This window comes from Lontra canadensis, unplaced genomic scaffold (assembly GCF_010015895.1).
Source record: "Lontra canadensis isolate GAN:19392208 unplaced genomic scaffold, GSC_riverotter_1.0 scaffold40, whole genome shotgun sequence".
NCBI lineage: Eukaryota > Metazoa > Chordata > Mammalia > Carnivora > Mustelidae > Lontra > Lontra canadensis.
This window is the reverse complement of record NW_022631034.1, coordinates 1,788,792-1,804,550: the sequence shown is the minus strand read 5'-3', so window position 1 is coordinate 1,804,550 and position 15,759 is coordinate 1,788,792. Positions and strand designations below refer to the sequence as shown.

General features: G+C 34.3%; 1 protein-coding gene across 4 annotated transcripts in view; it reads left to right on the top strand.

Annotated features, from left to right (window-relative positions):
- Positions 1-14,750, top strand: part of SERBP1 (SERPINE1 mRNA binding protein 1) — a 16,037-nt gene extending 1,287 nt beyond the window's left edge. Inside the window, exons 2-8 of one of the 4 annotated variants that reach the window (XM_032870071.1) lie at positions 3,226-3,376; positions 4,052-4,192; positions 4,323-4,394; positions 5,019-5,093; positions 7,917-8,094; positions 11,022-11,195; positions 12,532-14,750. In XM_032870071.1, coding sequence (XP_032725962.1) covers positions 3,226-3,376; positions 4,052-4,192; positions 4,323-4,394; positions 5,019-5,093; positions 7,917-8,094; positions 11,022-11,195; positions 12,532-12,588 — 848 coding nt within the window. In that variant the 3' untranslated portion in view covers positions 12,589-14,750. Of the gene's footprint in view, positions 1-3,225; positions 3,377-4,051; positions 4,193-4,304; positions 4,395-4,973; positions 5,094-7,916; positions 8,095-11,021; positions 11,196-12,531 lie in introns of all 4 variants that reach the window. The other 3 variants (XM_032870069.1, XM_032870070.1, XM_032870067.1) reach the window with 3 other exon arrangements.
- Positions 14,751-15,759: the final 1,009 nt, after the last annotated feature.

Below are 15,759 nucleotides of genomic sequence, written 5' to 3'. Positions count from 1 at the left end.
CCCCCCCCCCCCCCCCCCCCCCCCCCCCCCGCACTCAATATTTCATATGGTGGCCCAGCTTGGGCCTCGTGGTGAATTGAGTACAGAGGCTGTCACAGCTTTAGCCACAGCAGACCTCTTTTGAGTCTGTAACTTTTCGTTCGCCACATGTGCGTGAAGCATGGTCAGGATTCATTGGCGGGTAATAGTTGCTACCAGAGGTCACTGTAAACTTCACAGGATTGTCTTGAGGTTGATTTTTGCATTTTCTTATTTCTGTTTGATCTTTTGTGGTGGATGAAAAAGCAAAAACAGTTGAGGATAAAAAGTGTATGTGATCAGTAGCAAATAGGTGTAGGACTTAAGCTATGATCTTTAAAGTTGCCTTTTTATGTTGAAAGTTGGAATTACCCTTCACTGGCACGTGCTCCTGAAAGAAACTTGTTTCTCATTAGTTTTAGTTGAATCCCGCAGCATTCAACTAATTATAAAATTCACAGCAATTGTGTTCGGTTTGGGCTTAGGATTTTTTTTTTTTTTTAATACAGAACTTCTGTAATGCTTGGAATGAAGAACCTATGTGGTGAATAAAACAAAAGCATTCTTGTGTTAAAATTACAGGTTGGGGAGAGGCACAACTTGGGAGTGTTGGAAAGCCTTTTTTTATACATCGTTTAGACCAAATACCATTTCAGTCATCTAGGTTTTAAAGCAACCTGTAGCACAGTTGAATAATTACTTAATTTCTGCGTTAAGGAACACAGGCCTGTATTACTGTTTTTGCTCAGGTTTACCTCCTTGATCTCACTAATCCAAAAAAAGTGCATGAAAAAATTGAGTCTAATGTATACATCTAAAGTGTACCAGGTAGATGTGTTTCACCCATTTTGAGTGCTCAAACTGTGAAGCCTGGTTTAAACCCCTCAGTTGTTTTGATCATAAAGCCCAGCTTTAAAGAGGTAAGCTTGTGACCTGGAACCTAGTATTTTAAGTTGCAGTAAATTCATAAATTTATGAATTTATGAAGTAATTCATAAATTTATGAATTTATGAATTACTTCATAAATTTATAACCAGGACAGAGTTTACCATTCAGTACTCTTTCCTTGGGAAAACTTACATATTAGCTATCACCATCTTCCTTAGATCAGCGATTCATAGTACTCTTAACCTTAAATTGCATAAAACATAAGCTTATAAATACAGGAAAAATGTTGAGTGAAAAAGATTTTGTTTTTAAATCCTACTATCTGTCAGTTGATGTTTTGGGCATTGGAGACTGATAGACCTGTGAAAAGTCTCCCTACCTCACGTAGTGGGAAGAATTGCTACCTGATTATGTGTTTTTATGCCTTTGGATATAGGTGCTGGCAGATACTAGGCATATCTTAGATACATGTTTTTAGTAATATTACAGGAGTTTTGTATCTTGCGTTTTGTCCATTTGAAGAATCTGAGAACTGACACCACAGAACATCACTAATAATGTAGCCTGAGATGTTTTTAAATTTTTTTATTCAAAGCCTGGAATCTACTGAAAATCAAGTGAAGTTTGCAAGTACAGGTAAATAGATTAAGAGGAGCTTGAATTTTTAAATGTCAGCCATTGGGTGAATTTATTTAGTAAATTTCTTATGTTTTCTAAGTATAATAATGGATATTGGGTGGGGAAGGAAGCCATTGTTCATTCGGGTGTGTTTGGCTTGGATATTATGATTATAAGGACTGGTTCCATAGCTCCACCCCAGTACACTATACCTGTGACAACATTTGTTTAAGATGCCTTAAGATCTAACATTTATGGGCTGTCCTGAGAGTTTATGTGGAATGGACCTTAAAATTTCATTTAAGAGTTTGATATTTATTATTTAACTTTAGTTATAAGCAGTTGAATGATGGGGTGCATCCTGATGGTGGTCACTTTCTTAGAACCAGTGAATCAGTTTAAGATCTTGTTATAAGACTAATTCCTCAGCCTTTTTTTTTCTTTGTCAGAAATTATGGTTTGGGAATTAGAGCATACCTGAAATTTTCCAGTCATGAATTTATCTACTTATCCTTGAGGCCAGTAATGTATACTGGTTGCCTTTGTGGCCCTCAGACACTAACAGGAAAAAAGTAATACTGGGGGAAATCACTAAATGCTTCAGCCATCACTTAGTGCCACAAGTTTCTATTTCCTTTTTTTTTTTTTTTAAGATTTATTTATTTATTTGACAGACAGAGATCATAAGTAGGCAGAGAGGCAGGCAGAGAGAGAGGAGGAAGCAGGCTCCCTGCTGAGCAGAGAGCGGGATGCGGGGCTTGATCCCAGGACCCTGGGATCATGACCTGAACCGGAACCCACTGAGCCACCCAGGCGCCCCACAAGTTTCTATTTCTTAAATAGAAAAAAAATAGTTTTTTAAAGGGGTATGTGTGTTTGGGGGGAGGGGATTTAAAGATTTGGAAACAAAGGTACTTGTTAAGGCAAAAAAAAAAAAAGCTCTCCATTTATAATAAAACAACTGGACTATTTCCTAGTGGTTGCATAGCAGTATTTTTTTTTTTAATTTGTGTGTATGGATATGGATGGATACATATGTGTATACATATACTAATACAAGAAAATAGTACTCTTTTCTGGTTAATTAGTTGTTTGAAACTGTGGAGATGTAATCCTCAATGCTGTTTGTTTTCCTTTCAGTTTTTCAATTTATAGAACTATCACTCTTTACTCTGCTGGGGTTCTGTTTTCTCCAGATCATTTAAAATAGTGGTTCTCACTGTTTTTCTGAGGGCCTTTCTTTTGTGAGTGTGTTGATTTGCTTGGGTATTATTAATGAATGGCTACTGGTGTTAATCTCTTTTGGTATCTTTAAAGCCAAAATGTATCATGACTAAAATTTCTCAAAAGTTAGAATTTTAAATTAAGAGACTGTGGCATCTTGAAACCTGAGAGGAGTGACAGTTACTCAGATAACTTTCAGGTTGGTTATAGAGACTGCTTGGTGGGGGAGGCATAATTATGCAAACTACACAGAAGTTTGAAACAAGTTTATGGTCTTTAAATAGGAATTTCTCAGGTACTTTATGTTACCTTTCTAGAGATCCTTTCTAGATACTTTATGTTATCCTTTTCAGCTGCAAGTGCTAGTTACTGGATTGAAAAAAGCAGCTTTTTTTTTTCTTTCTGGTCTTCAATAGTCTGCCAGTTTTTTTGTGTTGCAAAAATAATTTGCTTACGCAGGTTATTTATCATTTCAGGAATAAGACGTGTTGGAAGAAGACCTGATCAACAGCTGCAAGGTGAAGGGAAAATAATTGATAGGAGACCAGAAAGGCGACCACCTCGTGAACGACGATTTGAAAAGCCACTTGAAGAAAAGGGTGAAGGAGGAGAATTTTCAGTTGATAGGCAAGATTTTTAAAAATCTCTTCATGTTTTGTCAGTTTAAGAGAGTCATGTCTCAGTACAAATCTATAAATTGGGCGTAATTTGCCAGGTAGCGGTGTGGCTGGTTACGTTTATCAGTTTTTCAAGAAATACCTAAGTGTATTCATTGTTCTACTATGAACATTTTGGTAACAATTTTTAGTGTGCAGTCTTGGATTTCTGGTAATGGAACACTTCAGTTGAATCGATGGACAGTTTCTTTTCCGTGGTATCCCCAGATGTTAGCAGAAAAGTCCTCTTGGGTAATTGTTTATAGCAAAACAGATTACTCATATTATCGTGTTAGATGTGTTATGCATGAAGATGTGTTCATTTTAATTTCGAAGTGTATTGGTGAGGTGTAGTGGTTTTACTGGATTATAATATGAATAATTATGAAAAAAGTACAGGCACTAGTAGTAAACTTTTAGAGAAAGCAAAAATAATTTTCCTGTTTGGGGGGAGCTTCCCAGTTCTGATTCCTTTTATGTGGTTCGAAGTAGACTGTTTCTGAATTTTCTAAAACCTGTGTTTAATGAACCATTGGGTTATTAGCCAATAAATATGTTTCTACATTTGAGCCTTTGGATGCATTCCATTCCTCCTTTGTTTTTTCTGGAAACCTTGGAAGTACATGATATTTTTTATTTGTTGCAGACCGATTATTGATCGGCCCATCCGAGGCCGTGGTGGTCTTGGAAGAGGTCGAGGAGGCCGTGGACGTGGAATGGGCCGAGGAGATGGATTTGATTCTCGTGGCAAACGTGAATTTGATAGGCATAGTGGAAGTGATAGATCGTAAGTCTTACATTGGTTTTTATTGTAGTTTTACATGTGATTCTACTTCTTTAATATAACAAAATTTGCATTTCTAGAATTAAAGAGTATTATGTTAACTCAGTTTTGTTAGTTCTTTTTCACATTACAGTGGCCTGAAGCATGAGGATAAACGTGGAGGTAGCGGATCTCACAACTGGGGAACTGTCAAAGATGAATTAACGTTGGTATTCTGATTTTTAAAAATAAATAATATTTAAATAAGATTGATTTTATGCTTTATTAGAGTTTTGTCTGTAACTTACATTTTAACTTATCTGTAGGACATTAACAGGTGCTCTCAGAGCTACTCCTTAAAATAGCTTGTTGGATAGGTTTGAGTACAGTATGTCACATGACCGATTTTTCTATATTTAAATAAATGTGATGTTAGTTTTTCTTTTCATACAGCTATGTAACTTTTCCTGAAACTTTACATTTTAGTTATTTGGGTGTTCTGATTTTCTGTGTGTCTTTAATAGTTCCTGTTAGAGCTGTTGACCCTTGTGGTCATTAAAAATTTGACAGCCTGGTGATGTTTGTCTTAAAGTAAGCTTCTCTGTCCTGCTACTTTTTGAGTAAAGTACTTGAACTATAAACTTGGATCAGTATGCATTTTTAAATTATTTTCTCTTAGAGGTCTACTGGGAAGTAAATTTAGTAAGAAAAGACTCAGAATGTGAAGATTTTTTAAATTGTGTAAGAAATCCTTAAGCTACATGTAAATGGACCTAGATGCTTTTCTCTTTCTTTTTTTCCTTAGAGAGTCCCCAAAATACATTCAGAAACAAATATCTTATAATTGCAGTGACTTGGATCAATCAAATGTGACTGAGGAAACACCTGAAGGTGAAGAGCACCCAGTTGCAGACACTGAAAATAAGTAAGTGGTTTATGTATAGTGGTGATGCCACTATACATAAGCATTGGAAGCAATTTGGGTTTCTACCGAGAAAATAACATAGGTGTTTAATGCTGTTATTTGTATATGTGCTGCCGTAGAGAGCACTAATGCTGTTATTTGATGGCTTTTAATAGGAGGCTTGTGTTGTACAACAATTCTTCAAATAGTATCTATTCAGAAGAGTGCTCTACACATTCCTATATTGGGCTATAATGGTTTGAAAAATAGAAATTGTTATTTCTATTTAAAATTATCATTGTTGTCTTTGAAAAGATAAGGAAAACACGTATTTTAGTAATATCTGTTAACTTTAAGAACAAAAATAAACTATTTAACCTGAGAATGGAGAATAGTAATAAGATGTCCTGCATTTTACTTAGCTATTTGGTAGAGAAGTTGTGAATGGCTTTTAATATTATTATAATGAATAATCCTGGTGATGATGGCTATCCAGAGGCACTGAATAGGTGGGAACTGGAAGCTAAAGTTGGGGGGTTTCTAAAAATTAGACCAAATGATTGACAGAAAAGGTAGTATTTAGAACACAGTTCAAAGTACTTTGGACTCTTAACTATATAAATTTTATTCCAAAACTAGAAGATGTGACCATTTTAAAATATTTTGTTCATCTGAAGTTTTTTTCTTTTTCCATCAACATAGAATTGGAACATAGCATTATTAGCATGTTTTAAAACGTATGAGGAGAGCAAGGGCCAGAATGTATGTTATTAATTCACTGGCTTTCTTAATCCAATTTTTTCATTTTCTGAATTTTTAGGGATAAGATTTGATTTTGAAGTTTTTCATTCAGGGATGAAAGAATTGTAAAGATAGAAATACTTTAATGCCTTCCTCTATTATCCATCAGCCCAAGCAGAAGTTACATGCTGGTCATGTATTGTGATGTAAAGACTTTAACTAGGAATCATAGGGTTTATAATTCTTAATCAGAGCATATTTAAATCGGGTGGTTTCTGCTTTTTCTCCAAGGCTTTATCCTACAGTGAACCATTGTTGGTAATTCTATCATATTCCATAGGTTTGTTGGAAGAAGGAATGATAATTGATTTACAGTTAGAGTAAATAAAAACACATGGTATTAAGTGATGTTGAATTTGGGGTAATATGACATTACAATTTTGAGTGGTAAACAATAAAATTATGGTGGGCGACTAAAATGAACCTTAATGTAACAGGAGTACTTCATAACATCCAACACAACTGTTCCTTTAATAAAGAGCCTATATTTAGATCACCTTAAGAGTGATTTGCAAAGATTGTAAGTTTATCAGAAGAAATTATTGACAGGACCCAGGAATGAAATTGCGGATATTTGGCCTAAAGAAGATTGAGATAATGACATTAGAGCAGTTTCTGGTCTTATTCTAGAGTAGAGAGAATCTGAATATAGCATTATATCTTGCATATGGAAGTATAAATTTAAGAAGCACAGGCTGAACTTTGATTAATTCCCTTAATATGTAGTTCCCTGAACTTCTGTTTTGTTCATTTGATCCTTACAGCCTTTGAAGGTAGGCATTGTGGTTTCATGACATGGTAAAAGTATGCCAAGTTCTATTCTTGGCTCTGTCATGACTTGGGAATAACTAGGACCTTTTCTTGATCCTTAGTTTTCTCATTTGTAAGGTGACAGAGTTGGACTTGATATTGATAGCCAAGATCTCATTAATTAAATGTAAACATGGTATAGGCAGTTTTAAGATAAGATTTGTCAAACAGGAGTAGCATGGAAGAGAGATATTTGAGCTCTAAGGCTAACTGAATCACCTGCTATCTTTGGAAGGAAGCAGGGCTCCCAAAATAGCAAACAACTTGTTTGGTGACCATTACATGTTGAGATTAGACTAAAATAAGAGAATCCTAGGCCCATGCTTTGTTTTTATAAAAAGGGAAAAGAATAGTATATAACAGTTATATCCTGAGAATTTTATTTGGAAATAACTAATTTAGTATTAAGTATTGAAACTGTTTTGTGGAGGGTTCCAATACTTATAAAACCACAGTCTCCTTCCCATATGCAGGCTGGTTTGAAAGTTTGGAGTATACAGGATTTTGGATTTATGGGATCTTTGCTTTTAAAATTGTTTTGTCATTAAGTGTTAGTTGATAAAGGAGAGAGGAACAGTTCTTTTATATTCTAGAGTGTGAATTTTGGTTGTTCACGGGCGTCCTAGATGACTGCCTCTATTTTTGTTATAAGTTCTATATTGTGGGAAATTGTAGAAATTATAAGTGTGTTTTAAGAGAAGCTAGGTCAACTATTTTAATTACATAAGGGTACAGTCTTTATTTATTTATTTATTTATTTATTTATTTATTTATTTATTTTTATGATGGAGAGTGGGAGAGGGAACACAAGCACAAGCTGGAGAAGAAAAAGCAGGTTCCCCGCTGAGCAGAGAGCCCGTTAGGGGGCTTGATACCAGGATGCTAGGATCATGACCTAGGCACCCCAAGAATACAGTTTTAAAGCAGTATAGTTTTAAGAAATGTGTATTTTGGATAAAGACAGTTCAAGGTTGTTATTACTGATAGTTGATTTCATAGTTTATGAAGTTGAGTTGTGTATTTCTGTTACCCATGCTTTCACTAATTGAAGAAGCATGGAATTTCTATTCTCCACCAAATTATGTGTTAACAAGAGGACAGAAGACTGGTATCCTCTTGTCCTTGGATAATCTCTAAAGATTACCAACAAGCCAAAATTTTTTTCTTCCTTATAATCATAAGTTACGATTTTATCAGCCCCTTACCAACTATAAAACAAGTATGTTTTCACAGGGAGAACGAAGTTGAAGAAGTAAAGGAAGAGGGTCCAAAAGAAATGACTTTGGATGAGTGGAAAGCTATTCAAAATAAGGACCGGGCAAAAGTAGAATTTAATATCCGAAAACCAAATGAAGGTGCTGATGGACAATGGAAGAAGGGATTTGTTCTTCATAAGTCAAAGAGTGAAGAGGTAAAATTAAATTTTGTGGTGTTTGGAAATGCTCAGATGTGTATTGAATTGTATTTACTTGTTTTAAGATATCACATGGTTAATCTTTATAAAAAATAAAAACTTCACATAAGATCCTTGGGGGTAGATAAATTGTTCAAAAAGGAAAATAAACTATGTTACCATATATTTCAAGAAAGGTAGTCTTTCTATAAATATATCCAGAATATATTTAATGTGGTGGTTTTGTTTTTTCTAGAAAGCAATCTGTTGTATATCATACAATTACTAGTGTTTTTGAAATAAGGTAGGTCTTTTCATGATGGTATTTTTTTAAAAGTCCCGCCTTTGAATCAGTTGAAAGGTTAGCATTTTCATGTGGTTTAACCAAACCTAAAAGAATGGCTTCATCCATGTTCAGTTTTTCAAACTTTGTCATTTATAATGATCAAGACTCTTTAATAATGATGCTATCCTTTCTGAGGTCTGATGTCTTATAAGAACCAGCAGATTAATTTACTAGTGAAATATTGGAGAAAGACCTGTTTCTGCTTTCTGATTTGGTAACAGTCCCTTGGGTAGGTAGTTAGAGGAATGGCTCACTGCTACATCATTTAGGGCTTGTGCAAGTATGAGTTTTTAATCATAAAGTTAAATTGAAATTAAGGCAACCTGTAATAAGATGCAGTGAGATATTGCATTTTAATTTTCTTAAATATCTGCAAAACAAACTTGGAACATTTTGAAATAAAATCAAGGTTGAAACAACTTTGACTCAATAAAATAATATAAATGGGGACATTGTCTTAAGGGCCAGGTCCTGTGGGAAAAAAATATTTGGCTTCATTTGAATGCTTTTGCTTATTTTTTTTTGTAATTCTTTCAGATAAAGTTGTGTATCTGGGTTAAAGTATTCCTGATTAAAGAAATCATGCAAGTTCATCTGGGGAGATTGTTAATTTGTACTGATGATTAAACTGCTTAATATGGGAAAGATTTACTTAGGTACCTTTGATAGAATTATCTGTAACTTTTTTGGGGTCTTGACAGAACTGTCTCCAGAACAAGACACTGCACAATAAACTGATATATTTTACATAATTCATTAGTTACCCTGAAGTCTCTTTATGCAGTTTGTAAAAATCACGTTAGTCACAGTTTTACATTGAGCTTTTCAGAAACAATTATTATATAAGATGATATATATAGAATTAGGAATCTTTGAAAATTAAAATGTGAAAGTGGTTGAGAATAACTGAAACTGGGATAATTTTGTTATCAAGCCACTTTTTGTGTGGATTCATGTAGCCTTTGTGATGTGGCTACCTGTTCGGATCTGAACTTATCGGCATATATGGTCTGGTCTTTGTGTAGGTCTTCAAGTTTGTTGTATATTTAAGGGCTCTTTTTCTTTTACATATCCTAATCCTCAGAACAATAAGTAGTAATTAGGGAAAATAAGAAACTTTAGAAATGGAAAATTGAATTACCGTGTTAATTGACAGGGCTGAAGCTAGAGCTCTTATTTCCTGATATCATTTCACTGCCCTAGAAGATAAAGCAAAAACTATGCACATTTATTTGCTGCCTTTAAGAGATGTTCCCTGAACATCCAAATGTCCTCTGTATTACTGTAGTAAAAACTTAGAGGTGTTTCAGCAGTGTATCAATTAGGTTTTTTGGCTTCCGTGCTCTATAAACTTATAAAACGCTTCTAATTAATGAATTGATACTGTTGCCTTGCAATAGCAAATGTTTAAAAATTAAACAATTAGTATATATAATTGATTTCAATTTGCTAGTGGTTTTGTGGATTTACATTTAAACATTAATTTTAAATTGCTCTCTTAAGAGGAACCTTTTACTGCCTTTAAGTTGCCTAGCACTGAGGAATGACAGTTTGGATAGTAGATGATTAAAGGGGTAAAGACATAGATATAAATACAAAATTTATTGGTACTTTAAGGGATAGTTATTAACAGATGTAGTGTTATAAGATTTAGAACAAAATGTTTATTGTTCTTTCAGAAAAGGATTATACCAGTATTTAGAAAAACTAAAACATACTTTAAAGTAGTGTAAGAAAAGTTATCAATTAGAAGATTTTAAAACCTATTCATCCCAAACGTACAGGAAGAAATTAAGAATTCAGCCGCTTAAAATTGTCTGGCTTTGTTTTTTTTTTTTTTTTTTTTTTTTTTAACAGAGTTGGTGGTATACCTTATATATAAATACAAAGAAGGATCTGGATTTCACAGACATGTTGACTTTAAGGTTACCTGTCAATATTTAAGACTTGCATTTTTTATGCTTGGCTTTTCAAGGCTCCCTGATAGAAAGTTACATTTCACTTGAGTCTGTCATTTTCCAGTTTATAGGAAAGAACACAGAGTAGTTGTACGTGAACAGAAAAGCATTCTGAGAAGTTAATACCTGATTTTCCCAAGTAATACTTGGGAAGAGTACAGAGCGAGTTTTCTTTATAACTTAAAAAGTGATTCAGTATTAATCATCAGTAGAGACCTCCCATTCCATCTATCCATAAGTCTTCATCAGGGGTTCCATATTGGAATCTACCTGAAGCACATATTTAAAATGTACTTTCCCAAACCTCACTTCTAAAGATTATGATTCAGTAGGTTTCAGATGGGGCCCAGCCACTTGTGTTGTTTGATTTTATACCTTTATTCAAGACTTGCCAGTATGAACTGTAGTTTATAAAGTTAAAAGTCAAAGGGTTCTTACTCTAAGATGACTATAGCTGATCCCTAAGCGTTACATATTAACTGTAGTGGCATTGGCATTTTTAAAATTATCATTTGTTGATATATTTGTTCACATGAAGTGCAGATTAGATTTTTAGTCTTTTTAAGAGAAGGTTCATTATTTAGAAATTTGCAGTGTTGCTTTCCTATTAATCACCCCATGGCCTGCTCTTAAATTCTTAGGCTCATGCTGAAGATTCAGTTATGGACCATCATTTCCGGAAGCCAGCAAATGATATAACGTCTCAGCTGGAGATCAATTTTGGAGACCTTGGCCGCCCAGGACGTGGTGGCAGGGGAGGACGAGGTGGCCGTGGGCGTGGTGGACGTCCAAACCGTGGCAGCAGAACTGACAAGGTAATTTTAAGAATTCTTTCACTTTTTGAAGTAATTCGAGGACCTCTTTCGGTAAATGAGTGACCTAGATCTTTTTGGGGATAGGATTAAAAGGGAAAGGATAGGTATACTTTGAAGAAAATACATTCTAGGCTATATTTTTGCTTAAGGCACTTAGGAATAGTGCTCTAGTAAAGTTACACTTATCACTGTTTCCTGAGTATTTACCAGGTGTTTATTGAGTACTTACTAGATGCTGGTCATGGTGCTGTGCTAGGTATTTTATGTACTGTGACATTTAATTGTTGTTACTACATTGACATCTCCATTTTATAGAAGAGGAAATTGAGGTATAGGGAACCAAGTTAACTTTTGGCTTTGGCTGAGGTCTACTTGAAATTCCAACTACTTCCTTTGCCTCGACTCTCTTGCTCTTTTAGTCTCAGGATAGCATTTGTGTCCATAATTGTGTGACACTAACTGGATGATTATAGGCATGTATTTTTTCTTGATTTAAAAAAAAAAATTTTTAACTACAGTGTGCGAGCTGGTTCATTTTTGTCCTACTTTTATAATTTAATACCTTGTACCATGTGTATGACACAAAATAGGTTCTTAAATATTTTTATAGAAGCCCTAGTAAATGATAAGTTTGAATTCTGATCTGATACCAAAGTACATACTGTTAAGGACTAGATAATATTAAAATATTAGCAGTAACTTCTGGGTTAGGTTAGTTCATTGTCTCTTGTGGTCTGGCTAGGAAACAGTGATGTCCTCCTGAATTGTCAACACCTGATGATGTAAATTGGGAACCTACCTGCTTGATTGAGTCTGTCAGTGTTTGATTATAGTGGTAGCTTAATACAGATTTTATGGTTGCCAATAATAATGGGGTGCTGACTTCTTTTTCTTCCTCTGAACATCAGGTTTTTTAACAGGTCTTTGTGTATGTAGATCTTTAAGTATGTTTTTGCTGTTACTCTTTGACTGTAAGTAGGAGTTGGGTCCTTTCTAGTATTGATGAGTGAATCATGTAATAGGTTTCTTAGCCTGCTTTCAAACTGAGGCCATTCTTATTTAGCAATTGAGGAGAATAAAATAGTAAACAATCATATATATATCCCATGTGGTTCTCTTTATGTGATTTATTAGAAAACTAAACCCATGTTACTAAGGAATAGGTCTTGATAGACACTCAGGACAAGGCTTGTTGCAAATAATTATAGTCCTGTTCTGATCCGTAACCGTAAAGCTTTGACACATTTTTACTTAGTATTTTAGAGTTATGTGTGTAAATGTAGACGTGGAAATCCAAGATTTGAGAATTGTTAATTTTGATCTCTTTCTTTTTCAGTCAAGTGCTTCTGCTCCTGATGTAGATGACCCTGAGGCATTCCCAGCTCTGGCATAACTGGATGCCATAAGACAACCCTGGTTCCTTTGTGGACCCTCCCATCTGAGGTTTTGCATGCTTAAGGATCCCAAACGACTTAAGAATTTAAAAAAAAAAAAAAAAAAAAGACTCTCATTCATACCATTCACACCTAAAGACTGAATTTTATCTGTTTTGAAAATGAACTTCTCTCGCTACACAGAAGTAACAATATGGTAGTCAGTTTTGTATTTAGAAATGTATTGGTAGCAGGGATGTTTTCATAATTTTCAGAGATTATGCATTCTTCATGAATACTTTTGTATTGCTGCTTGCAAATATGCATTTCCAAACTTGAAATATAGGTGTGAACAGTGTGTACCAGTTTAAAGCTTTCACTTCATTTGTGTTTTTTAATTAAGGATTTAGATGTTCTCCCAATTACAAACTGGTTTTAAATATTGGACATAATATCAGTTTTAATACCTGCTTTGCATTTTCACACATGGTCAGCTGGGTCATGTAAACTTTGATTTGTCAAATTTTATGCTGTGTGGAATACTAATACTACTTTATGTATTTTAACTTAGTTTTAATATTTTCATTTCTGGGGAAAATCTTTTTTCACTTCTCATGATAGCTGTTATATATGCTAAATCTTTATATACAGAAATATCAGTACTTGAACAAATTCAAAGCACATTGGTTTATTAACCCTTGCTCCTGCATGGTTCATTAGGTTCAAATTTATAATTGACACAATTTCAAGTATATTTACTTTTACAATGTGTGGCTTTCCCATTTTAAAAACCAGACTAGACACCTTATTGGTGGAAGTTTAAGCTACTTATTGTTGATACACATCCTATCAAGTGAAGTAGTTTTATAGGGATTGGGTTTTTTCCCCCTTCAAGGGATGGGTGGAACAAGTTGATTTGGCTACTGCATAATATTTAAACTGTTATGTAAAATAAGCATCTAGCCACTCAGTATGATATGTGTGTATGGAAGGTCCCAAATCAAAATTGTTCTTCCATAATCAACAACCCTTTAACCCTTCCTTTTTCTAAAGAAACCAAAGGGCACTGGTTTGTATGGTAAGATGGGGGAGTATGTTAATTTTTGGAATTTGGAAAGCAGACAGCTTTACTTTATAAGGTTGGAACAGCAGCACCGTCCATGAAATATAAACCAAAAATCTTACTGTTTCTGAATTTCTTATATTACTGTTAAGTTTGGTCTTGAGTTGATAGATAACTGTTCCACATAAAGTGATAAGTATTTTTTACCTCTTCCTCCATTAGAAAATTAGGTTAATGGGTTCCTTGAATGGGGGCATCACCACTTACTAAAACATACATGGAGAATTATCAACAAACAGATTTTCTAGGATTTTTTTTTTTTTATCTTATGCCACATTCATTAGTAAACAGGAAAGGAAGTTTCATGTACAGTTTCAAAGATCTTCTGTAACTCAGTATTTTCTACCTGTGTATGGTAATGTCTAGTTTTGAAATATTGAAGATCTTAAATAATACCTATTTAGCTGATTCATTCTCCCATATACTTCTAAAAGAGAAATTGTACAGTACAAGAGTTACTCATTTGGATTAGATTTATTAATCTAGTTACCTGCTAGTTTGACATCTTAGGAAGGAGGTAATTGGTTTTTAATGATGGATAAACTTTCGTGCTGGTGTTTGGATCTTATGATGCTGAGCATGTTCTGCACTGGTGCTAATGTCTAATATAATTTTATATTTACAAACATACCTGCTACCCAGAGGCAAGTATTAATTTAGTCCATATGGACTATTGACCCCTCTTGAGATTGCAACATACACGCTCTGAAATCATTGTGGTTAGACTTTCGAGTATCTTAACCTTGTTTCTGGACATGTAACATGTATGTAAACCTTGATTTTTAGCAACATATAGAAAACACCTCCTATTAAAAACACGTCACAAGTTCTACTTAGTGTCAGCCATTGCTGGCATTCTGTCACTAGAGAATACAGCAATATCTGGTATGTTGCAAGCTTTCAAGATAGCCTGAACTTTAAAAAGTTGGTCCATTAGTTGTATCTGATGGATGTAAATTTGCCTCCAAGTTCACTTTGTGTCAAGAGCTAAAACTGTGAACCTAACTTTCTCTTATTGGTGGGTAATAACTGAAAATAAAGATTTTATTTTCATGCTCACTTCTTAAAAGTCATGAAAACAATCAAATAGGAGCCCATTTATCGTCACGTGTTTTCTGACCTGTGTGTGCACCCCCAAGATGATCACGTTTCATTCCCCCGCCCCTCCCTTAGATTTAGATTTTGCCTTTGTGGGGTTTTTGTTAAACCAGGACATTGGATCACATTTGGAAGGGATGAAACCTACAAAAATTAGAAAGTTGAATTTTTAACTTGTAAAATGAATTTAAAAAAAAAATGAATTTCAAGGACTGACAAGGCAGTTGGCATTTCTCTTAGCAGATCACATATTGAGTGTGAAGGTTAATCATACTGAATGCCTCTCTTTTTTTAAAACACATGATAAAATACTAAAAATCCTTTAATATGTATCTGTAAATAATACTGGTGGCTGATTTAATGTTCTAGTCAACATTTATTTTGATGCTTTTACATGGGAGTAATGCCAGAGTTGGTAATGCCAGAGTTGGTAAGACATTTTCAGCTTGCATTGAAATAATTGGAATCTAGTTAACTTTTTTAGTTTAATTTTTGGAGACCTGTGTGGAATGAGGAAAGATTTTAAAATGTGCAGTAGGCATTCTGTATCTAGTTAATTTACTCAGTTTTATTTTGAACATGTAAGCATGACACATAATCTCCAGGGTTGTAAATATATTTGGGGCTTATTTCAGGGCATGGGTTTGGAGGGAGAATATTAAGTACTCATTCTGATTTTATTTTTCTAGTTGCTAGAGGTCTTTGCACTGAAATAGAAAAGTTTTACTGTGCCATTAGGGAGTTGCATACAAAGTATAAATATTATGTATTGGATATTTAAACTATGGCATATTTAAATATGCCTTTAGAGCATTAGTATTACGTGGAAGGAACCAACAGGTATTAAAAGGTTAAAAAAAAAAAAAACCACACAAGTGTGAAGCTACTGGAACCTGAATGATACTAACTACAAGGTAAGATTATATCAGGTATATTAATGGTCATCTGTCCCAACTTGGATGCAGCCGGT